At 44.3% G+C, this 25357-nt stretch overlaps 1 protein-coding gene across 2 annotated transcripts in view; it reads left to right on the top strand.

Annotated features, from left to right (window-relative positions):
* The window catches only part of tfcp2 (transcription factor CP2), a 115705-nt gene that overhangs the window by 17407 nt on the left and 72941 nt on the right, over window positions 1-25357 (top strand). For both annotated transcript variants that reach the window (XM_059956103.1, XM_059956104.1), the window contains 3 exons: window positions 14853-15004; window positions 15249-15325; window positions 17116-17221. In XM_059956103.1, the coding sequence (XP_059812086.1) occupies window positions 14853-15004; window positions 15249-15325; window positions 17116-17221 (335 nt within the window). The remainder of the gene's footprint in view (window positions 1-14852; window positions 15005-15248; window positions 15326-17115; window positions 17222-25357) is intronic.

Here is a 25357-nt window from a genome sequence, read left to right as displayed (position 1 = left end):
ATTTGAGCCTTTAAATAGTGAGTGGAGCAGTCATATTGTTATCATCCACAAGAAGGATGGCATCCTAGGGGTGTGCATTGATTTTCGTGATTTGAATCTTTTTTTTAATGCTTATTCTGTGCCCCGCATAGATGACCTTGATAGGATTGGACGTGCAAACCACATTGCTGTACTGGTCCTTTGCAAAGGCTGCTGGCAGGTTTCCCTGGCTGGCCAATTAAAATCCCTCACTGTCTTCCACACACCCCTGCATCTGTTTCAGTTCACCGTGAGACCCTTCGGTCTTGGTGCATCAGCAACTTTCCAATGGCTGATGGACCAGGTGCCCCAAGCTGTGAAGACTGCAGTGTGGTGTGTCTAGATTACATAGTTGTCTACAGCCAAGTATGATCAGAGCACCTGGACCATCTGCACAAGGTCCTGGGAATATTCATGCTGTCAGTCTCTCACTCAATCTACAAAAATGTGAGTAGACAAAAAGGGAACTCAGATACCTTAGCTACCAGTTGGAACATGGCGAGGTTCGAGCATAGGTGGACAAATGGAAGCAATCCGCAACAATCCTTGACCTCACACCAAGAAGTAAGTGAAGTCCTTCATGGGTCTGGTAGGGTGGTATCGCAGGTTCATTCCCCAATTCACCACTCTGGCTGCACCACTGACTGACCTTGTAAGTAACTCAAGTACACAGACAAGTGAGTGTGAAAATTCTTTTCGAGCCCTAAAAACCCACATGTTCTTCACTTGTCCTAGAGAGCCCAGACTTTGGCAAACTGTTGCTTGTCCAGGTGGATGCCTCAGGAGTAGGCATTAGGTCAATGCTGGCACAAAGACAACCTGGAGAAGAGTGACGTGCCTTTACCTGAGCTGAAAGCCCCTCCAAAGGGAAACCAGGTATTCCACCATTGAAAAGGAGTGTCTGGCCATTGTGGGCTCTTGACAGCCTTTGGTACCATCTCCTTGGTAGGGAGTTTGACCTTTACACAGACCAGAGCATTGTCTGTATCCATGCCAATAAAGGGCCATAATGCCAAAGTGACACGGTGGTACCTAGAGCTACAACCCTTCAACAAATTCTGTGATCATCGTAAATCAGGGAAAGGAAATTTTTCTGCAAACTATCTGCTTCAGATGCCGAGCATCATCGCTGCAGGAAAGGAGGGTGGAAGTGTGATGGAGAGCACTCGGTAACCACACACTGAACACGTGCGTATTCACAGATGTACACTTTGCATTGTAATTCTGCTGTCGTTGCGCAGTGTGTGCACACTAATGTCTTCTGCCCAGTATATTCATACAATGAGTTGGCTTTATGATGCTTTCCCAATACAGACAGTCCCCAGGTTATGTACGAGTTCTGTTCCTGAGCCCGTCTTTAAGTCGGACTTGTATGTAAGTCAGAACAAGTACATCCGGTATTATCAGTAAGTCAACTTTTGTCTTAGTATATAGTATATTTTACCTTTCTATGCATATAAAACACTTAAGAAACGTATGTATTCCAATAATTAAACCACTGTGTTGCTTAGTAATAATTATAGCTTTCATCGGGGCAGGGCCTTTCACATGCTCTATTATTCTCACTTTATCCGTTATCCTTTAAAATTGTTCTGACCGTTGACCGACTGTAGCCTAACGCTTTTCCAATGACCGATGGTGTTTCACCTCTTTCTAAACACTTTATTATTTCCTCTTTATTTTCAATCGCGATTGCTTCCCGTCAATGGAACAGAAACACTGTGGGTGGCGGGTCCCGACCTGCGCCGGCTCCCGAGGTCCGCTGGGTCCTAAGAACCACAGCACTGAATTCCTCGGGTCCTAAACTCCACCGCACTGAGACAGGTTAAATGGGACAAGTGGGGGTTGTGCTGGGTTTGGGTATTTGATCCTCCACAATATTCTGTGTGGGAATTTAAACTGGAGGTGGCAGTGTTTTTTTTAACGAGGTCAAGTTGTGAGCTAGACATCAACCCAGCATGGATGCTACGGGAGTCAGATCGGCATCAACCCGGCACGGGAACGGTTTGTCACTAACTCGAACTCAGGAACCTCCGTTCTCTAGCCCAGTGCTGATCTGACTGCACCACCAGCCAACCAAAACAGGGTGGGGTCAGGGTGAATCTTACTAAGAAAATTTTAAGCCAAATACAAAGTTAAACACGCAACACACAGTGTCAATGGCAACGACTTAAAATGGCGGACGGCGTTCTCCCTCCTCAGTTCGTAAGTACGAGTTGTCAGTAAGTTGGACGTTCATAACTCGGGGACTACCTGTATATACTTTGGAATATTCTATTTCTTTAGTAATGGAGTTGTGTAAATGATGTACATACTGTATGTAAGGTAGATATTTGTATTGTAATATGATCGTAACTATAATTTGGGGTATATCATATTCTGATTCATGTGTTCTGCAGGGATCTGTGCTGGGACCTGTGCTGTTTGTGATGTATGTAATGACCTGGATGACAATGTAGATGGGTGGGTTAGTAGGTTTGCGGATGGTACCAGGATGGGTGGGGTTGTGGATAGGATAGAAAACTAGCGAAGAATACAGCTTGATATAGATCAGTTGCAGATATGGGCAGAGAAATAGCAGATGGAGTGTGTGTGGAGAAAAAAATGATGTATTTAAATAAAATACTAAACTGATTAGAACACTATCCATATTACTACAAGTACGATAAAGCTATTACTTCCTAATAGATATTGATGTAGGAATTCATTCAGTATACACTTTTAACTGAAAATGAACAAAATCAGCACAGACACTTGGTGCAGATAATGGGCTGTCTTCAAGTAATGCTTTTGGCAATTGCATGCTCCAAATCTTCATTTTCATTGTAACATCCAAGATGATTGTCAATACCTTCAGAATGCTTGAAACTGCAGTGAGCAACACAGTTCCAAATTGTCTTACTACTTACTTCTTGCCAACTATCGGCAAAAAAAAATCAATTTTTTTAAACACAAACACATACAACTGACGCTATTTTAAAAACTTCAAACTCAGTGTAATATTTATCAGTCGCACAAGTGCATGCAACTGATGCTAGTTAACAACCATTTGACAACAGCCTCCTATCCCATTTAAGTGGCATAATGTCCCAAATGAACGAAGGAAATCCCAGCTATTTGCTCTTAGTTTCTGTTTTTTGAGTTATCCCAAATGAGCTATTGGTTATTTAGGGCAGCTGCTTAAATAACTGGAAGTGTGTGTGTGTGTGTGTGTGTCTTTTATGCATTGTATTATACTGCTGCCATAAAACTACAAACTTCACGACATACATCAGTAATATTAAATCTGAGGATTCAGTGGTTTTACAGGAAAAATACCAGTGTGGACAGAAGATTGGCTGACAAGCAGAAGGGGAAGAGTGGGAATAAAGGGTGCTTTTTCTGGTTGGCTGCTGTTGACTAGTGGTGTTGGGATCACTTCATTTTATTCTATGTCAATAATCTGGATGACTGAATTAATGGCTTTGTGGCCAAGTAGTTGGACAATACAAAGATAAATTGGGGGGAGGTAGTGTTGAGGAAGCAAGTAGTTTGTAGAAGGATTTGGACTCTTAGGAGAATGGACAAAGTGACAGATGGAATATATTGTAGGGAAGTATAACGTCATGCACTTTGTTAGAAGGAATAAAGGAGTGGACTATTTTCTAAATGGGGAGTGGATTCAGAAATTGAAGGTACAAACAGACTTGGGAGTCCTTGGGCAGGATTCACTTAAGGTTAACTTGCGAGTTGAGTCGATGGTAAGGGAGGCAAATGCGATGCTAGCATTCATTTTGAGAGCACTAGAATATAAAAGCAAGGATGTAGTGCTTAGACTTTATAAAGCATTGGTCAGACCACACTTGAAGTATTGTAAGTAGTTTTGGGCCCCATAATCTAAGAAAGGATGTGATAGCATTGGAGAGGATCTAGGAGAGGTATATGAGAATGATCCTGGGATTAAAAGGGTTAATGTACAAGGAGTGTTTGGGCCTGGGCCTGTATTTTAGAAGAATAAGGGAAATCTTATTGAAACCTATCGAATATTAAAGGCCTAGTTAGATTGGATATTTCTGATAGAGTTTGGGACCAGAGAGCAAAGCCTCAGAATACAAGGATGTCCTTTTAGAGCAGTGATCAGGAGGAGTTTCTTTAGTCAGAGTGGTGAATTTGTGGAAATTATTACCACAGATGGCTGGGAAGCCAAGTCATTGAGTGTATTTAAAGGGGAGGTTGATAGGTTCTTTAGTAATAAGGACCTCAAAGGAGAAGGAAGGAGAATGGGGTTGGGGGATTAAATCAACCATAATCGAATGGCAGAGCAGACTCAATGGGTGGAATAGGCTAATTCTGCTCTTGTGGTTTACTTCATAATTCCCATTCAGGTTGATTTGATTACTGGCAAGGAAGGCCCCTCCCACCTCCCTGTGAAGCAGGCACTCTGTCTGGATGCAGCTGATGTGAGGAAGATCCTAGCCAAGGTCAACCCATGTAAAACTGCGAGGCCTGATAACATACTAGATACTGATGGATTGCAGCCCAGTTAAGAGGTTCTAACAGATGCCTACAATATCTCTGGAATATTCCACTGTACCTGCAGGCTTCAAGAGTCACTATTATCCCAGTGCCCAAGAGGTTGACAGTAAACTGCCTTAATGACTACCAGGCAGTGCCACTGACCTCAACAGTAATGAAGTGCTTTGAGAAGCTGGTTATAGATCACATTATATCCCATCTTCCATTGGACCCTTTCCAGTTCACTTATTGCTCAAATTGCTCCACTGATGATGCCATAGCCTCTGTCCTTCCCACCTGAAAAATGGTGCTGCCTTGTATGCCAGGATACTGTTTATCGACTTCAGTTCAGCATTTGCATTGTTGGACAGTTGTGGCGTAGTGTGTATGAACCAAATCTGGGGCCTGGGAACAAAATGCTTGGCCACTGCTGGAGCAGGCTTGGAGTAGATTTGAAGCTACAAATCCAAGGGGAGGCAGAATCGAGGTAGCTGGGCCCAGATTTGGGTCCGAGAGCGAGGAACAAGCAGGCCTGACCAATTTACGCGCCAGGTCAGATTGAAAAGGTCAGGGTATCAGGAGTGGAGGTGAATGACGAGTGGTTTCAGCTCACAGCTTGAGGTTTATTTGTCTATCTGCTGAACTGAGGTTGTGGCCTGGAACTAACAAGCTCCATGATAGACTGTGACTGGCTTTGTGGATGTGGATTCACTTTTGTGAACTTAGTTATGAATATTATTTGATTATCTTTGGCTGAAAATGTTTTTTCACATTGGGTGTTTGACGGACTTATTTTAAATGGGTTCTATTGGGTTTCTCTGTGGCTGCCTGTAGGGAGACAAATCTCAAGTTTGTATATAATATATATTGATAACGAATGAACTTTTAACTTAATACAACCATTCCTCAGTTAGGAGCCCCAAGATTCTGGGAGTGCACATAATCATGTGGTCCCTTTTCACCACCTCTTTAGTCAAGAAGGCACAGTAGTATTTCCACTTTGAGGAGATTGAGGTGAGTGAGACTCATCCCCCTTCCCCTATCCTAACCAATTTTTCTCAGGAGCTCCATTAAGAATGTTCTGACCAGATACACACGTCTGGTATGAGAATTGCAAGGTATTTGACTACAAGACCCTGCAAAGGGTTGCAAGAACTGCTGAGGATAATCGGGGTCTCTTTTCTTCCCATCCAAGATATTAATCAGAAGTGCTACTTGCACAGGGCCTGCCCATCTGTCCCACTATCTCTTTGACCCTTACCATTAGGCAGGAGGTCCCATTGTATTAGGATGAGGAGTGTTAGGATCCCCAAGGCTGTGAGACTACTGCACTTGGTGCCACTACCCAGGTCTCATCATGCATGAAGTGGCAGTAGCATTACACTGTTAACTTTAACTTGTCTTGTAAATGTACCTTGTGCTAAATTGGAATTGCTATTGGAATATCTTTAATTATTTGTTAATTTGTTTGTGCTAATATTACTTTGTGTGTTGTGTGTGAGTTATATATGCTGTTTTGTGTATCTTAGTCCAAAGGAACGTTGTTTTATTTGATGAACTTGAATTTGTTATTGAGAAAGCCAACCAGTCCCACAAACAACAAATCAAGTGAAAGCTGCAATCTTCCCCATCCACTTGTGAACAACTTATTCCAGTAAGCAATCAAAATGATGAAAGCTGTCTGCTTAATATTTAAGCTTTCAACTTAAAAATGTTTAGTCTTTTCTCGCTGCTGCCATCAGGTAGAAGGTACAATTGCCTCAGGAATGACACCACCAGGTTCAAGAGCAGTTACTACCCCTTAACCATCAGGCTCTTGAATAAAAGGGGATAGCTACACTCATTCTACATCTGGTGTTCCCACAACTGATGGTCTCACTTTAAGGACTCTTTATCTTTTTATTTCATTCTTGTTATTACTTATTGCTATTTATTTATATTTACGTTTGCAGTTTGTTCATTTGCTGTTTACTGTTCTATAGATTTGCTAAGTATACCTGCAGAAAAAGAATCTTGGGGTTGTATGTGGCGATATGTATGTATTCTGGTAATAAATTTTACTTTGAACTTTAGTGAGTACATCATGAAACACTGAGCTGCTCCATAATTATGTAATTTGAAGAATTTATTCACGAATCATTTTGTATACAAGAATCTTGCACACTGTCTAATTATGCTTGAGGCATTTTGTTTTGAAATGCACCATTTTTGGAACTTCACCTAATATAATTTTCATTTGATTGAGATGGGTACATATTCAGTTTAGGCAACAAATTCATATAATCCTTTTTAATGAGGATACTTTGTTTTATATTATAGAAGCAGTTTTTCTTTAAAAGAAAGGATTGAATGATTAGATATTTTTGCTCTATGCTAAATGACAGATTCTGGAGTTTAAACTGGAAAGGCAGACTAGCACTAAAGAATAGGTCTCATTTCTATATTTCTGTTCTTGGAAATTAGTTAATATGGGATTGAACAAGAAAATTAACCAAATTGCTGTTTAAACTTAAAATGAACATGAAACATTATTCTAATGTTGCTGTAGAAATGGGTCAGTTGTTCACTTTGGAGTACTTCTGCCTGCAATGTAATGCCAAGACTATAAAATATAACCTTGCAGATAAAGGAAAACTAATTAAAATTATAATGTTCATTAAAAGTGCACAACTATTTTCTAAGGAATGTAGACAGATTTAATCAGATTTCTTTGAAACCCACATAAAAACAGCCATTTGGAAAAATATTTGTAGTAGTCCTTTGAATTGCTAAATTATTAAGCCTGTTTAAAATTAGATGAGGGCTTCTATTAGCTGCAGCTTGATGTAGAAGCAATTTGGCAAATCAGTTAACTAAGTGTAGTCAGTCCATTCAAAGCACACACTTTATGGAGCCTGTTCCCCTGCAAAGGCATGTTAAGTGATGAGTACTGGGACTGTGTATGAATATTTAGTGCAAGCTAATTCTTTTCTCCAATGCCATGTGTCTAGTTTTTGTAATGTAAACTAATTAACTGTGCTTCTGAGATGCAGGTTGTAGTCCTCTGCATTAATAAGAAAGCCACAGTTCACAAATGTTAATGGTAGTGACTAGCTAACAAATGGCAGAAATTAGTCAGATTTAAATGCTAAATGATGGCTGGAATGCAATGTTAGTCTTTAGTCAATGCAATTGCCTGGAGCACTTTCTCTTGTTTTCTATTTTGGTATTAAAAATAAGCCTAGGTGACCTCTGCTTTATAATGCTGTTATAAATTTTCTCATTGTGCTTATTAATATTTGAGTCAGGACAATGTTGTCTGGATAAAAAATACTGCAAAATGCTGGAATCCTCAAACTCATGTAGAATCTAATTTGTTGTACTTATGTCACTGCTTTTTCCGCTGTTGAATCTGTCCATTTGACCTTGAGATGACATAAGGAACAGGACCAGGCTAATCAGGCCTCCAGCCTACTCATTCACAAGATTGTGGCTGATCCTGTTTTGTAATCTGATTCTCTCCACTGATATCTGGAGTAGAGAATTCTACAAATTCATGACCCTCTGTGAGAAGGGTTTCCTCCTCATTTTTTTTAATCTAAAATGTTCAACCCCTTTATTCTAATGTGATAGCCTGGCTGGGAGAACATTATTGCAGCATTTGCCCTGTCAATCCCTTCAGGATCTTGTGTAGTTCAATTAAATTGCCTCTCATTCTCCATGAGTATAGGCCCATCCAGCTCAATCTTCATGAATCAACCCAGTGAGTCTTCTCTGTACGACCTTCAGTGCAAGTAATTCATTCCTTTAAATATAGAGACCAAAAATGTACTCAGTACACCAGTAATGGTCTAACTAGCTCCCAATGACATTGCATCTCTACTTCTATACTCCATACTCCTTACAATAGAAGTCAATATTCTATCAGCCTTCCTAACTGCATGCTGTATCCACATGCTAGCTTGTTTCATTGGATCTCTTTTTACTGTAACTTTTTATGATCTTAGTGAATTTATATAATTTGCAACTTTCTGTATGTTTGTGCCTCCAATTGCTGTTGACAGTCAACAATGCCTCACCTTATGGATGTGTGCTTAGTCCACTGCTGTACTCTGCACTCCCATGACTATGTGGCTAGGCACAGTTTAAATGCCATCTATAAATTTGCCTATGACACAACTATTGTTGGCAGAATTTCTGATGGTGACAAAGATACATACAGGAGTGAGATAGAGCAGCTGGTTGAGTGATGTCACAACAGCCGTCAGAAAGTCAGAACAATGTCAGAAAGACCAAGAAATTGATTGTGGACTTCAGGAAGGAGAAATTGAGGGAACGTGCACCAGTCCTCATTGAGGCATTAGTGGAATAAGTTAGCAGTTTCAAGTTCCTGAGTGTCACATCTCTGAAGTTCTAGTCTGGACCCAACGCATTGATGCAATTAAAAGAAGGTAAGCCAGCAGCTATATTTCATTAGGAGTTTGAGGGGCTTTGGTATGTCACCAAAGATTCTTGCAAATTTCTTAAGATGTACTGCAGAGGGCATTCTAACTGGTTGCATCACCACCTGATATGGAGGGGCCAGTGCACAAGATCGGGAAAAGCTGCAGAAAGTTGCAAACTTGGCCAACTCCATCGTGGGCGCTAGTCTCACCAGCATCCAGGATACCTTCAAAAGGTAGCATTCATCATGAAGGACCCCCATCACACAAGACATACCCACTTATTGCTTACCATCAAGCAGGTACAGGAGCCTGAAGCCCCACACTGAACATTTTATGAACAGATTTCTACACAGACAATGAACTCATGAACATTACTTCACTTTTTTCTTTCTTTTTTTGCACTACTTAATTTAAATGTGTATATAATTTTTATTGTAATTTAGTTTTTTATTATTGGACTGTATTTCTGCCACAAAACAGTAAATTTCACAAAGTATGCCAGTGATAGTAACACAATGCTGGTGGAACAGTTCTGTGTACAGAGAAAAATATATATTAAAAAAATAAATAAATAGGGATGGGGTAAGAAGGGGAGGAGGGGCATTAGTGGAAGTTAGAGAAATCAGTATTCATGCCATCAGGTTGGAGGCTACCCAGACGGAATATCAGGTGTTATTCCGTCTGGGTAGCCTCCAACCTGATGGCATAACAACATCTTATATTTTTTTCTCTCTCTCTTTCCCTCTCACAATAACTCCTTGCTTGTTCTCCATCTTCCTCTGGTGCTCCCCTCCCCCTTTCTTTCTTCCAAGGCCTTCCATCCTATGATACTCCCCTCTTCTCTGGCCTTGTATCCCTTTTCCCAATCAACTTCCCAGCTCTTAGCTTCATCCCTTCCCCTCTTGTCTTCTCCTATCATTTCGGGTCTCCCCCTCCCCTTCTCAGATCTCTTACTATCTCTTTTTTCCATTAGTGCTGACAAAGGGTCTCGACCTGAAACGTCGACTGTACTTCTTCCTATAGATGCTGCCTGGCCTGCTGCGTTCCACCAGCATTTTGTGTGCGTTGCTTGAATTTCCAGCATCTGTAGATTTCTTTTTTTCCAGTGATATTAATTTTGATTTTATTTGGGGGCCTATAGTACAATAGCTCCATCCCTCTCAAATTCCAGATGTTGACTTTATTCTTTTTAAATGATATGTAGCCAACCTTTACATTGCTTAGATTTTTCTTTTACCATGAGAAGTGCTGTTAATAGTGTTGTGTGGTGGGCTTTCCCACTTTGTTCTAATTAGTTTGATATAAATGGAATTGCAGAGTAGTTTTATTGAGTATCTGTAAAATGCTGGTTAGGTGTCAAATTGAATATCATGAAATTCTTGTCACTTAGTTTTAGAATGGATTTAAGTTCCTAGGGAAAGAGTTATACAGCATTGAAACAAGCTCTTCAGCCCATCTGTTTCATGCCGATCAAGATTGCCCATGTTTAACCATATCTCAATAAATATTTCCATGTCCCTGTCTAAGTATCTTTTAATAGTTGTTACTTACTGTATCTGCAGTACATAAGAGATTTTTCAGAATGGTTGCAGGGACAAATGAGAAAAGCTGTTCCCATGGTTCAAGACCAGGCACATAGATATAAATTAATGGGAGAAGGTAGCATTTTTAGACAGGCTGGGGATGTTCTGCAGTTTGCTGAACATAGGCTGTAGGCAAGGGGGAGCTGAGTCAATGATGGCTTTCAAGCAAGAATTGGGTCGACCCTTGAGAGAGTAATTTAAAGCTACGGGAAAGGACTGGAAGAATGTAACTAGATAGATTTCCATGCAAAGATGCAAATGACCAAATAACAGCCTCCTGTAACACAACAATTGTATGATTCTACTATTCTCAGAGGAATTTTGTCATCGTCACATCAGTGAGCCTAATGTCTGGGTAAGTTTGTTCAAAAGTCCAGAATAAAACACACCATTGTTTCATTTATTGGAAGAACTCCAATTGATCCCCAAGGAGAAATGAGAGAAAGTACTGAGTTTAGGCTTTATAGGCATGATTCCAAGTGGTGGCTCCACTTGCTGAAAATCCTAGAGATGTTCAACCCATCAGGTAGGACCTGTGGAAAGAAATGTATCCATGCTGTGGGCAAGGGAGGGAGGGAAGCTGCACAAGCAGTTGGTTAGTGGTCTTAATCATGAACTCCGTATCACAAAAGTAGAAAATACTAGGTTAGACAACATTTGTGGAGAGAGAAACAGTCAATGTTTTGGATCCAGGACTTCATCAGAACACTATTTTCAATCTCTTTCCATGGATACTGCCTGACATGAGTGTTCTCAGCATTTTCTGCTTCAGACCATCACCTTTGCCTCCACCTCCCTATAGATGTGTGGTGGGGAGTATATTAACTGGCTGCATCAGGGCCTGTCACAGAAATACTAATGCCCTTAAACAGAATTGCCTGCAAAAAGTAGTGGACAGGGCCCAGTCCATCACAGGTGAAACCTTCCCCACCTTTGACCAGATTTACATGGAGAGCTGTCTCAGGAAGGCAGCGTCCATCATCCTGGACCCCTACCATCCAGGTCATACTCTCTTCTCACTGCTGCCATCAGGAAGGAGGTACAGAAGCCTCAGGATCCACACTACTAAATTCAGGAACATTTATTACCCCATCATCAATTAGGCACCTGAACCAGAGTAGATAACTTTACTCACCCCTTCACAGAACTGTTCCTACAACCTGTGGACTCTCTTTCAAGGACTCTTCTTCTCATATTCTTTATTAATTGCTTATTTATTTTATTTCTTCTTTTCTCTTTCTGTTTTTGCAATTTTGTCTTTTACAGATTGGTTGTTTGTCTGTCCTATTGGCTATTGACTTTCTTTGATTCTATTGTGTTTCTTTTATTTACTATGAATGCCCATGAGAAAATGAATCTTTTTCTGGGAAGGCAAGAAGCAAGTTGGTATCCTGTCCCAAGCCAATGAATCTGGTATTGAGGCCCTAGTTACCCACATGTTGGCCAGACCAAAGCATTTTAATGTCTGACACTAGATTCCTGAAACCTACTGTTCTGAACCCTGTCATGGGAAGATATTAAAGGAAGAATGTTGAAGAAATGCAACATATGCACTGACTCCTGTGAATCTCTGGCCTATGGCTCCTCAAAGTGGAGAAGAATAATTTGGAGTGGTATTGGGAGCATGAAAGCCATTCGTCATGAGCAGAAACCCTGCAAAAGAAGCAAAAGACCCTCTGTTGGTCTGGATGTGCATCAGAAGCCCCGTCCCCACACTCCTGTTCACATCAACAGAGCTGAGACGGAGCATTTCAAGTTCTTCGAACATCATTATTAACCTGTCCTGGTCCAGTTGTGTTGATACCATGGCCAAAAAAATACATCAGAGTGTCTACTAACTCAGAGGTTCAATAAATTTGATATGGCCCCTTTGGTCCTGACCAGTTTTACAGATGTACCATAGAAAGCATCCTTTCTGGTTACTCATAACTTGGTATGACAACTGCTCTGCCCATGACCACAAGAAACTGCAGAGACTTATATAAAAAAAATTCTTCATATCATGGAAATCAACCTCCCCTCCATCGACTGTGTATTCATTTCTCATTGCCTTAGTAAAGCAACCAACATAATCAAATACCCCTACCCACCCCATTCTCCCATTTCCCCTTCCAATTTTTTTTTAAAGCTTGAAACAGCATATCACCAGGCTCAATGACAGCTTCTGCCCCACTGTTATTAGACTACTCAATGGTTCCCTAGTACAATAAGATGGACTCTTGACCTTGCAATCTACCTTGTCATGATCTTGCACTTTATTTTCCTGCACTGTACTTTTCTGTAATTGTTACATTTTTGTCGCTGTTCTGTTGAGGCTCTATCGTAATGAATTGATCTGTATGCAAGACAACCTTTTTAATGTACCTAGATATGAGACAATAATAAATTAACCTCTTTCATAAAAACATAGAAAACCTACAGCACAATACAGGCCCTTCAGCCCACAGAGTTGTGCAGAATATGTCCCTACCTTAGAAATTACTAGGCTTACCTATAGCCCTTTATTTTTCTAAGCTCCATGTACCTATCCAAAAGTCTCTTAAAAGACCCTATCATATCCTCCTCCATCAGCAGCCCATTCCACGCACTCACCACTCTCTGCATAAAAAAAAACTTACCCCTGACACATCCTCTACCTACTCTCCAGCACCTTAAACCTGTGTCCTCTTGTGGCAACCACTTCAGCCCTGGGAAAAAGCCTCTGACTAGCCACACGATCAATGCCTCTTATCTTATACACCTCTATCAGGTCACCTCTCATCCTTCGTTTCTCCAAGGATGGAGGAATTCAACCTATTCTCATAAGGCATGCTCCCCAATCCAGGGTCTTGTAGAGCTGCATCATTACCTCTCAGCTCCTAAATTCAATTCCATGATTGATGAAGGCCAATACATCAAACACCTTCTTAACCACAGATTCAACCTGTGCAGCTGCTTTGAGTATCCTATGGACTCAGACCCCAAGATCCCTCTGATCCTCCACACTTCCAAGAGTCTTACCATTAATACTACATTCTGCCATCATATTTGACCTACGAAAATGAACCACCATACACTTACCTGAGTTGAACTCCATCTGCCACTTGTCAGCCCAGTTTTGCATCTTATCAATGTCCCGCTGTAACCTCTGACAGCCCTCCATACTATCCACAACACCTCTAACCTTTGTGTCATTAGCAAACTTTCTAACCGATCCCTCCACTTCCTCATTCAGGTCATTTATAAAAATCGCAAAGAGTAAGGATGCCAGAACAGATCCCTGAGGCACTCCACTGGTGACTGAACTCCATGCAGAATATGACCCGTCTACAACCACTCTTTGCCTTCTGTGGGCAAGCCAGTTCTGGATCCAAAAGCAATGTCCCCTTGGATCCCATGCCTCTTTATTTTCTCAATAAGCCTTGCATGGGGTACAGTATGAAATGCCTTGCTGAAGTCCATATACACTACATCTACTGCTCTACCTTCATCAATGAAATATTCAATCAGGCTCATAAGGCACGACCTGCCCTTGACAAAGCCATGCTGACTATTCCTATTCATATTATACCTCTCCAAATGTTCATAAATCCTGCCTCTCAAGATCTTCTCCATCAGCTTACCAACCACTGAGGTAAGACTCACTGGTCTATAATTTCCTGGGCTATCCCTACTCCCTTTCTTGAATAAAGGAGCAACATCCGCAACCCTCCAATCCTCTGGAACCTCTTTGATGATGCAAAGATTATTGCCAGAGGCTCAGCCATCTTTCAAACTAAAGGCGGCTATTACATCCACTAGACTTTACTGCTGGCATTTGTTAATGCTGTTGAGAATTAATCGGCATTTTTCAAAAGCTCTTGCATTTCTTTTTTAAATTCAGTAAGAAGCTGCACAGGTGAAACAATTATACTTTTGTAATTGTCTCATTTTCAAGTGGATTAGATGTTAATTTGTTTTTAATCTATTTTCAACTATGTTTAATCAAACTACCTAGATATACTTTTAAATCAAAAAATTTTGAAAATTGCATCTAGCCTGCTAGTAAATAGTTCATAGAATATTTTGCATTTGATAATCCAGAAATACTTCTGATCAGAAGTTTGAAGAAAGAAAATGTGTCCAGATAACAGCCTGCATTTAAAGTAGAAATATTGGTTTGGAAATTTAAATATTAGATGAATATCAATTAAATTTAGCTCAAATGGTTGTGAAAATATCTCATCTATTAAGTGGCTCACGCAGTCAAGGTTCTCATTTATTTAAATTTTAAGTACTTGATTGTGTTTGAGCTCTACTGCTATGCAAAATACAGGGTTACATTTTAATATCCTAATTTTGGTTCTAAATTTAGTGATGTCCTTGCATTGCCAATCTTCAAGCAGGAAGAGTCCAGCTTGCCTCCAGAGGATGAGGATAAGCTACTCCCATTTCAATATGTCCTTTGTGCAGCTACTTCACCAGCTGTAAAGCTCCATGATGAAACACTTACATACCTTAACCAAGGTAAGGCTGTGGACTGCAAAATTCAATTTTCCAATTAAACCATCGCTACTAAATATTTTTTGTGGGGGGTGGGGGAATAGGGGGTTGTCTCTTTGTTAGAGCAGAGATGACGAGTGAACCGAGATGATTCAAATACAGCTCATTTCCAGATTCCTGATTTGATTTCTTTTTGTTCTTTCAAAGTGTACTTCCATATATAAATTAATATAATTTGGTACATTATTCTGATTTGTTCTGTTTTCAGGGCAATCTTATGAAATTCGAATGCTTGACAACCGGAAAATTGGGGAGTTGCCTGAAATCAATGGCAAGTATGTGAAGGTGAGCAAAATAGAACGTTGGTTGTGGTGCTGCATTTATTACAAGGTCCACATGAAAAGCCTCTTTTAATACAAAAAACAATGATCAAAATGTGTTTCAGGACTTATTTCCTGAACCCATTTTCCTCTTTGCTATAATAGTAAACAGAATAGTGGAGCTTAGCAAGGTCTTGTATATAGTGAAGGTGGATACACTGCATTGGTGTTACTCTTTGCAAAAGGCAATCGACTTAATTGAAATTCCCACCCAAAGCCCTTCTATTTGTGGTAGGCAAACTTTGTTAACAGTTTGATTAGATTATGAGGACACTCAGTCCTTGTTTATTGTCATTTAGAAGTGCTTTCATGCATTAGGAAATGATACAATGTTCCTCCAGAGTGATATCACAAAATAAAAAAAGGGATAAGCCAAGACCCACACTGACAAAACCACATAATTATAGTATATAGTTACAGCAGTGCAAAGCAATACAGTAATTCGATAGATGCAGACCATAGATGCAGTTAAAAAAAATAGATTTGCATGCTTTAAGGTTGGTTTAGGATATATTGTGTAACTTTGAGGGTGCAAAGATGAGGTTATTACCTAAAATAAGATAGTACTGCATTCCAGAGTTTATATTTATCTGGCCCATGTTTCGATTGTTTCATTTTTAACTAATTTCATGCATTTGTAAGATTTTGTTTTCCCTATGGTGTGACTGAAAAGCACTGCATCTAAGTGTCTAAGCATGTCATTGGATGATAGTGTAGTATTCCTGGAGGTTGTGAGATCTTTACAGATCTCATTAATCCTGAAAGTGTTTGACTGAAATGAGCTACATCTGTTATTCTTGATTTATTAAATAAGCATTCCAGCTGCCATTTTCTTGCGATTTTAAGAGCAGGAGAGCTTTTTTTTTCCAGAATCAGATTTAATATCACTGGCACATGTTGTAAAATTTGTTGTCTTTGCAGCAGCAGTTCATTGCAATACATAATAACAGGAAAAATGTATATATATAAATAAGTAATAGTGCAAAAATAGCAATTTTAAAAAGTAGTGAGGTAGTGTTCATGGGTTCCAAGTTCATTCAGAAAACAAATGGCAGAGGGGAAGAAGCTGTGCCTGAATCATTGTGCTTTCAGGCTCCTGTACCTCCTTCCAGATGGTAGCAATGAGAACAGGGCACGTTCTACATGGTAGAGGGTCCTTAATGATGGATGCCAGCTTTTTGAGGCATTGCTTCTTGAAGATTTCCTGGATACTGGGGAGGCAAATGCCCATGACTAAGTTTACAACCCTCTGCAGCTTATTTTGATCCTGTGCAGTAGCCAACCCCCCCCCCCCCCACTAGATGGTGATGCAGCCGGCTAGAATGCTCTCCACGATGCATCTGTGGAAATTTGTGAGTGTCCTTGGTGATGTACCAAATCTCCTCAAACTTCTAATGAAATATAGCCCTGGTTTAAGATATTTTGATTTCAAGCAAATGGAGATTTGAAAGGAGTTGTTAACCCAGTAAAACAGTAGAATTGTGGATGAGTTTAAAAGTGAGATTATTTAATGTTTTTTTTCACTGGATTGTGGAAAAGACATTTTGTTTTTTTGTGAAGCATTTGTCTGCCAATGATCTTACCACTCTTTAAAACAAATTGAAGAATCTTTCTTTATTATTTGAGATATTGTGACTGAAACCCCTCATTTTATTTTTGACAGCAATTGTATGAGAGCAGATGATGGTTGGAAGGGAGGGAGGAGAATTGCAGACAAGATATTAGATAAACAATTGCTTTGTTTTACCTTCCTAGAGTATTGTCCGAGTGGTATTTCATGACCGCCGTTTACAGTATACGGAACACCAGCAATTGGAAGGATGGAGGTGGAACCGACCAGGAGATAGGATCCTGGATTTGGGTATGTTATTTGACTGCAGCATGTTTACAGGGCTTTCTAATGTGCTTCAGACCAATGTGGAGCTTGTAGATTTCATCAACTTTGTCTCCAACTTCCACGCTGCCCTCAAATTTACCTGGTCCATTTCCAACACCTCCCTGTTCTTTCTCAATCTGTCTCTATCTTTGGGGACAGCTTGTCCACTGATGTCTATTATAAAACCACTGAATCCAACAGCTACCTGGACTCTAGCTCTTCCCACCCTGTTACTTGTAAAAATGCTATCCCCTTCTTTCAATTCCTCCTCTGCCACATCTACTCTCAGGATTAGGGTTTTCTTTCCAAAACTCCTTCAAAGAAAGGGGCTTCCCTTCCTCCACTATCAATGCTGCCCTTAACTGTGTCTCTTCTATTTTGTGCGTGTCTGCCCTCATCCCACCCATATGCTACCCCACCAGGGATGGGGATACACCAGCTTCTAGATCCAGCACACAATTCTCCATCACTTGCGCTATCTCCAATGGGATCCCACCACCAAGCACATCTTTTCCTCCTCCTTCCACCCCCACATTCTGCTTTCTGCAGGGATCGCTCCTTACATGTCCATTTGTCCCTCCCCACTGATCTTCCTCCTGGCACTTACCCTTGCAAGCGGAACAAGTGCTACACCTGCCACTACACCTCTTCCCTCACTACCATTCAGGGCCCCAAACAGTCCTTCCAGGTGAGGCAACGCTTCACCTGTGAATCTGGGGTTATCTACTGTATCTGGTGCTCTTAGAGTGGCCTCCTTTATATCGGAGAGACCTTAAGTAGATTGGGAGACCACTTCACTGAGCACCTATGCTCTGTCAGCCAGAAAAAGCAGGATCTCCTAATGGTGACCCATTTTAATTTCACTTCCCACTCCCATTCCGACGTGTCAGTCCATGGCCTCCCCTACTGTTACAATGAGGCCACACTCAGGTTGGAGGAGCCAACATCTTGTATTCCACCTGGGTAGCGTCCAATTTGATGGTATGAACATTGATTTCTTGAACTTCTGGTAATGCTGCCCCCTTCAACGTTCCACATTCCCATTTCCATCTCTCACCTTATCTCCTTACCTGTCTGTCACCTCCATCTGGTGCTCCTCCCCCCTCATTTCTTTTTTCCATGGACTTCTGTTCCCCCCTGCATCAGATTTCCCTTTTTCCAGCTCTGTATCTCTTTCACCAGTCAACTTTTCAGCTCTTTACTTCACCACCCTTTCTTCCCCCCCACCCCCCCAATTTCACCTGTCGCCTTGTTCAGTCCTCCCCTCTTCTTTGACTCCTCGTCTTTTCTCCAGTCTTGATGAAGGCTCTCAGCCTGAAGCATTGACTGTACTCTTTTTTTCCATAGATGCTGCTTGGCCTGCTGAGTTCCTCTGGTATTTTTTGTGTGTTGCATAAATTTAGGAAGTTGGGATAAGAATTGCAGTCGGTCCTCCTTATCCGCGAATTCCGCATGCGCGAATTCAACCAACCGCGGATCGCGAAAACCAGGAAGTGCTCTTCCAGCTCTTGTTCGAGCATGTACAGACTTCTTTTTCTTGTCTTTATTCCCTAAACAATGCAGTATAACAAATATTTTACATAGCATTTACATGGTATTAGGTATTCTAAGTAATCTAGAGATGATTTAAAGTAGTGATCACCAACCCGTTGATCACAATTGACTGGTCGATCTTTGAGACTCTCCCAGTAGATCCCAAAAAAAAGCAAAATAAATACACAAATATTGTTGAGAGATTGTTTCCGGGTTATGGGGTTTTAGTTCTGTTCTTTCAGCCCAGTGCGCATGCATGTAGCTCCCCCGCACTACACAGTGTACTTCACTGGTCCCCAACCACCGGGCTGCGAGGAAACGATATGAGTCAGCTGCACCTTTCCTCATTCCTGTCAAGCCCACTGTTGAACTTGAACCCATGCGAGGTCATCAGTCGCCTAAACACAGTGATCCCCTCGTGTCAGAGATCACTGGTCGGCTTTGTGCAGCCGGCAGGAAGTGCTGTTGCTACTGGCCTGGAGCGCGAACAGATGGGCGCCGCCTCTAAACCAGTTTAGCACACTGAATGTTCATGGGGAAACCGGTGCTAAAATATTCGCAGACGACTTGATTTGGGCTCAGGGTTTCATAAGTAGCAGAGCAGCTACCTCGCTGCGATCTACTGAAGCAAACTTTTGTCGGCCGATAGATCCTACATGGGGGGGTGGGCCTGCGTCCTGTCGCACTCCTCGGTTGGTCGGTCGCTCTCTTCGGACTGCGACGGCCGCAGCCCTGGCACAGGGGCCTCCGGACCTGACTTTGTCCTCTCACCCCACCCACGACTAGCTGCACCTGTCCAAGGTGGCTGGCAGCAGGCGGGCAGGAGGCTGGAAGTTGGGCCCAGAGGCTTTCTAATGAGGCAATGAAGCCCTCAAAACTGCTTCGGTACTCTGAGTCCAAGCACCCTGCACTTAAAGACAAACCCACTGAGTTTTGTGAGCGGAAAAAACGTGGGCAGTGTGGGACAGAAGCTAAGTGCCAAGAGCCGCAAAAACTAAATTGCGGAATAGACTGGACATAAGGAACCTGTTGCGAGTATCGCTGTATTCCAGTCGTGATTAACACCACCTCCCCCCAACCCCCCCCTTCGGCCGGTCCACAAGAATATTATCAATATTAAACCAGTCCATGATGCAAAAAAGGATGGGTACCCCTGGTGTTTATACATTATTTCTACTTCCGGGTTGTGGGGTTTTACTTCCGGTCTTTTCTGTCCCAGTGCGCATGCGTGTAACTAATCGATCTGGGGTTAATCTTGCCTTTCACTAAGGCTGAGGTAGGGGATCTTGGGCTTAAAAAGGTTAGTGACCACTAATTTAAAGTATACGGGAGGATGTGCATGGGTTATCATGGATGGGGATCGAAAAAATCAGAAGTTCTCTTACTAAGTAAGTTGGAACAGGTACATCCGGTATTATTTAGTGTCAGTTAGTCAAACGTTTGTCTTAGTATATAGTGTATATTTTACCTTTCTATGCATATAAAACAGTTAAGAATGTATGTTTCAGCGCCGCTCTTGGGAATGGAAATTCCCGAGTTCGATCTAGTGACAGATCGCTCCCGAGTGTGCTCTCCACCGTGCCGGGTTGATGTAGAGGATCTTTCTTTTTTTTCTTCTTCAATCTTTTTATTGAATTTCATATATATAATAACATAATAATGAATAGGTTATAAATGCATAAGACTTGAAATTGACTTAATAGTAGGATAACAATATCCTATTAAAATATCAACAGAAAAACATAGTACATTATCAATCAAGTCTATAATAATTATATGAAAAAAATAAAAATAATCGTCAAAAGAAAAAGAAAAAATTATAAAAATACAGGCAAAAAATATATATTAGAAAAAAAAATACTAAACTAAACTAACATGGGCAATAATAACAGTTTATTTGTATATGATAGTGCCAAAAACTCCGGAACTCCATACCAGAACAAGAATAGACAGAGAGAAGGTCTGGGAGAGGTCAAATTAATTCATATGAAAATGTCGAATGAACGGTCCCCAAGTTTCTTCAAATTTAACTGATGAGTCAAAAATAGTGCTTTAATTTTTTCCAAGCTCAGATAAGAAATAGTTTGAGAGAGCCACTGAAATGTGGTAGTGTAGCGGTGTGCTACAAGCAGCGCTAAAATTACGACACGGAGTCGGTAACTGCAGTCGAAGGAAAAACTTTATTCGAAAACTTCAGCCTCACTTTTAAGCCTCTGTCAACCGGCCCCCCATGGCGAAGAGGCTCCAAAGCTCTGTGCTCGCAAACCCCCGTAGGCTATCTAATTGTGAGTCGGTTCGGATACGCTAGGAAATGAGGCGCTACATAACCCCCCCCCAGAACCGGCGATACACCCCCCAATGTCCACAGCCTGGGCCAGAACCTGCTTGGGAGGTTGGCCTCTGCGCCGAGGCGCCGGAAACTCGGCCGGTTGCGCCAGGTCCACATGGGCCGGCTTGAGGCGGTCCACCGTGAAAACCTCCTCCTTCCCCCCAACGTCCAGCACGAACGTGGACCCGTTGTTCCGGAGCACCGTAAACGGCCCCTCGTATGGCCGCTGCAGCGGTGGCCGATGCCCGCCCCTTTGTACAAACACAAACTTACAGTTCCGTAGGTCTTTGGGTACGCAGGTCGGGTGCCGCCCATGCTGTGAAGTGGGTATGGGGGCCAGGTTACCGAGCTTCTCGCGAAGTCTGCCCAGGACTGCAGCGGGTTCTTCCTCTTGCCCCCTCGGGGCTGGTAGGAACTCCCCGGGGACGGCCAGGGGCGCGCCGTATACCAACTCGGCCGACGAGGCGTGCAGGTCGTCCTTGGGCGCTGTGCGGATGCCGAGAAGGACCCAGGGAAGCTCGTCCGCCCAGTTGGCTCCTCGCAGGCGGGCCTTGAGGGCCGACTTCAGGTGACGGTGGAAACGCTCCACTAGCCCGTTCGACTGTGGGTGGTAGGCAGTGGTGTGGTGCAGCTGAGTCCCCAAAAGGCTGGCCATAGCTGACCACAGGCTGGAGGTGAACTGGGCGCCTCTGTCGGAGGTAATGTGGGCTGGTACACCAAAGCGGGATATCCAGGTGGCGAGCAGGGCTCGGGCGCAAGATTCGGAGGTGGTGTCGGTGAGCGGGACCGCCTCTGGCCATCTTGTGAACCGGTCCACGATAGTCAGGAGGTAACGCGCTCCGCGCGACACTGGCAGGGGGCCCACGATATCCACATGAATGTGGTCGAAACGCCGGTGGGCGGGATGGAACTGCTGCGGTGGGGCTTTGGTGTGCCGCTGAACCTTGGCCGTCTGGCAGTGCATGCACGTTCTGGCCCATTCACTGACCTGTTTGCGGAGACCGTGCCAAACGAACCTGCTGGAAACCAGCCGGACAGTTGTCCGGATGGAGGGATGCGCCAAGTTATGAATGGAGTCGAAAACACGTCGCCGCCAGGCTGCGGGGACGACCGGACGGGGCTGGTCGGTGGCGACGTCACAGAGTAGGGTCCTCTCACCTGGGCCCACGGGGAGGTCCTGGAGCTGCAAACCAGAGACTGCAGTCCTGTAACTCGGAATCTCCTCATCTACCTGCTGTGCCTCTGCCAGTGCCTCAAAGTCTACCCCTTGGGAAAGGGCATGAACGGTAGGGCGAGAGAGCGCATCCGCCACGACATTGTCCTTACCCGAGACGTGCCGGACATCCGTTGTGTATTCAGAGATGTAGGACAGGTGGCGTTGCTGGCGGGATGACCAGGGGTCGGATGCTTTCGTAAACGCAAAGGTAAGCGGTTTGTGGTCCGTGAACGCGGTGAAGGGCCGACCTTCTAGGAAGTACCTGAAATGCCGGATTGCCAGGTAGAGCGCCAACAGTTCCCGGTCAAAAGCACTGTACTTGAGCTCGGGTGGCCGCAGGTGTTTGCTGAAAAACGCCAGGGGTTGCCAGCGACCTGCGATGAGCTGCTCCAGCACCCCACCGACTGCCGTGTTTGATGCGTCCACTGTGAGGGCGGTAGGGGTGTCCATTCTGGGATGTACTAGCATTGCGGCGTCAGCCAAAGCTTCCTTCGTTTGAACGAAAGCGGCGGCGGACTCCTCGTCCCAGGTAATGTCCTTGCTCGGACCCGACATCAGGGCGAACAGGGGGCGCATGATCCGGGCAGCTGAAGGGAGGAAGCGGCGGTAGAAATTGACCATACCTACGAATTCCTGAAGGCCTTTGATCGTGGTGGGTCGGGGGAAGTGGCGGACCGCATCTACCTTAGCGGGCAGAGGGGCTGCCCCGTCTTTAGTAATCCTGTGGCCCAGGAAGTCAATGGTATCAAGTCCGAACTGGCATTTGGCAGGGTTGATTGTAAGACCGTACTCACTCAGTCGGGCGCAGAGTTGACGGAGGTGGGACAGATGCTCCTGACGACTGCCGCTGGCTATGAGGATGTCATCCAAATAGATGAACGCGAAGTCCAGGTCCCGTCCCACCGCGTCCATTAACCGCTGGAACGTCTGTGCGGCATTCTTCAGGCCGAACGGCATGCGGAGGAACTCGAAGAGGCCAAACGGGGTGATGAGAGCCGTTTTGGGGACGTCGTCAGGATGCATCGGGATTTGATGGTACCCTCGGACAAGGTCGACCTTGGAGAAGATCCGGGCGCCGTGCAGGTTTGCCGCAAAGTCCTGAATGTGCGGCACAGGGTAGCGGTCCGGTGTGGTAGCCTCGTTCAGCCTGCGGTAGTCGCCGCATGGTCTCCAGCCCCCCGTCGCTTTGGGCACCATGTGCAGGGGGGAAGCCCAGGGGCTGTCGGACCGCCGGATGATCCCCAATTCCTCCATTCTCTGGAACTCCTCCTTCGCCAGTCGGAGCTTGTCCGGGGGAAGCCGCCGAGCACGGGCATGGAGGGGTGGTCCCTGTGTCGGGATGTGGTGCTGTACGCCGTGCCTGGGCATGGCTGCTGTGAACTGCGGTGCCAGAACCAATGGGAACTCCGCCAGGACCCTGGTGAAGTCGTTGTCGGACAGCGTGATGGAGCCGAGGTGAGGGGCTGGCAACTGGGCCGCGCCCAGGGAGAACGTCTGAAAGGTCTCGGCGTGTACCAGTCTCTTCCTGGGCAGGTCAACCAGCAGGCTGTGAGCTCGCAAAAAATCCGCACCCAGAAGCGGTTGGGCTACGGCGGCCAGTGTGAAGTCCCACGTGAACTGGCTGGGGCCGAACAGTAGCTGCACCTGACGGGTGCCATAGGTCCTTACTGTGCTGCCATTCGCGGCCCTCAGGGGGGGACCCGGTGCCCTGCTGCGGGTGTCGTAACTCGTCGGAGGTAAAACGCTGATCTCAGCCCCAGTATCGACCAAAAACCGGCGTCCCGACCTTCTATCCCACACATACAGGAGGCTATCCCGATGGCCAGCCGCCGTAGCCATCAGCGGCGGCTGGCCCTGGCGTTTCCCGGGAACTTGCAGGGCGGGCGGCAACGGCGGGCTTCTGCGCCCCACCGCTGGTGGTAGAAGCACCAGTGGTCATTGGGCCGGGGGTTAGTGGGCTCTGCGGCCGGGCCTGGACTGGTTTGCTGCCGGGAGCGTGGCTGGGAGATCTGTGCGATGGACGCCCCGCTCACCTTTTTGGCGTTCCACAGCAAGTCCGCCCGGGCTGCCACCTTCCGGGGGTCACTGAAATCCGCGTCGGACAGCAGCAGGCGTATGTCCTCGGGCAGCTGCTCCAGGAATGCCTGCTCAAACATGAGGCCTGTGTGTCCCTCGGCCAGAGACAACATCTCATTCATTAAAGCCGATGGAGGTCTGTCGCCCAAGCCATCCAGGTGCAGTAAACGGGCAGCCCGCTCGCGCCGTGAGAGTCCGAAAGTCCCGAGGAGCAGGGCTTTGAATTCCGTGTACTTGCCGTCTGCCGGGGGCGACTGTACGAACTCCGCGACCTGGGCAGCTGTGTCCTGGTCGAGGGAGCCCACCACGTAGTAGTAGCGGGTGTCTTCTGAGGTGATCCGGCAAACGTGGAATTGGGCTTCGGCTTGCTGGAACCATAGGTCCGGGCGCTGTGTCCAGAAACCCGGCAGTTTCAACGAAACCGCATGAACAGAGGCGGCGTCGGTCATTTCTGGTCCAAAAATCGTTTGGACCGTCGGGGTCACCAATTGTAGCGGTGTGCTACAAGCAGCGCTAAAATTACGACACGGAGTCGGTAACTGCAGTCGAAGGAAAAACTTTATTCGAAAACTTCAGCCTCACTTTTAAGCCTCTGTCAACCGGCCCCCCATGGCGAAGAGGCTCCAAAGCTCTGTGCTCGCAAACCCCCGTAGGCTATCTAATTGTGAGTCGGTTCGGATACGCTAGGAAATGAGGCGCTACAGTAGGAGGATTTACTTCTTTCCAATTTTGCAATATAGACCTTCTGGCCATTAATGTTACAAAAGCAATCATTCGTCTAATTGAAGGGGAAAACTGATTACCATCCTCATCTGGTATACCAAAAATTGCAGTAATAAAATGAGGTTGTAAATCGATATTCCAAATTGAGGAAATGGTAGCAAATATGTCCTTCCAATAATTATATAAGGTGGGATATGACCAAAACATATGGGTCAATGAAGCCGCATCTGAATGACATCTGTCA

Source organism: Hypanus sabinus, chromosome X1 (genome assembly GCF_030144855.1).
Source record: "Hypanus sabinus isolate sHypSab1 chromosome X1, sHypSab1.hap1, whole genome shotgun sequence".
Lineage (NCBI taxonomy): Eukaryota > Metazoa > Chordata > Chondrichthyes > Myliobatiformes > Dasyatidae > Hypanus > Hypanus sabinus.
Note: the sequence above shows the minus strand (reverse complement) of the source record. Positions and strands in the feature narration are given on the sequence as shown.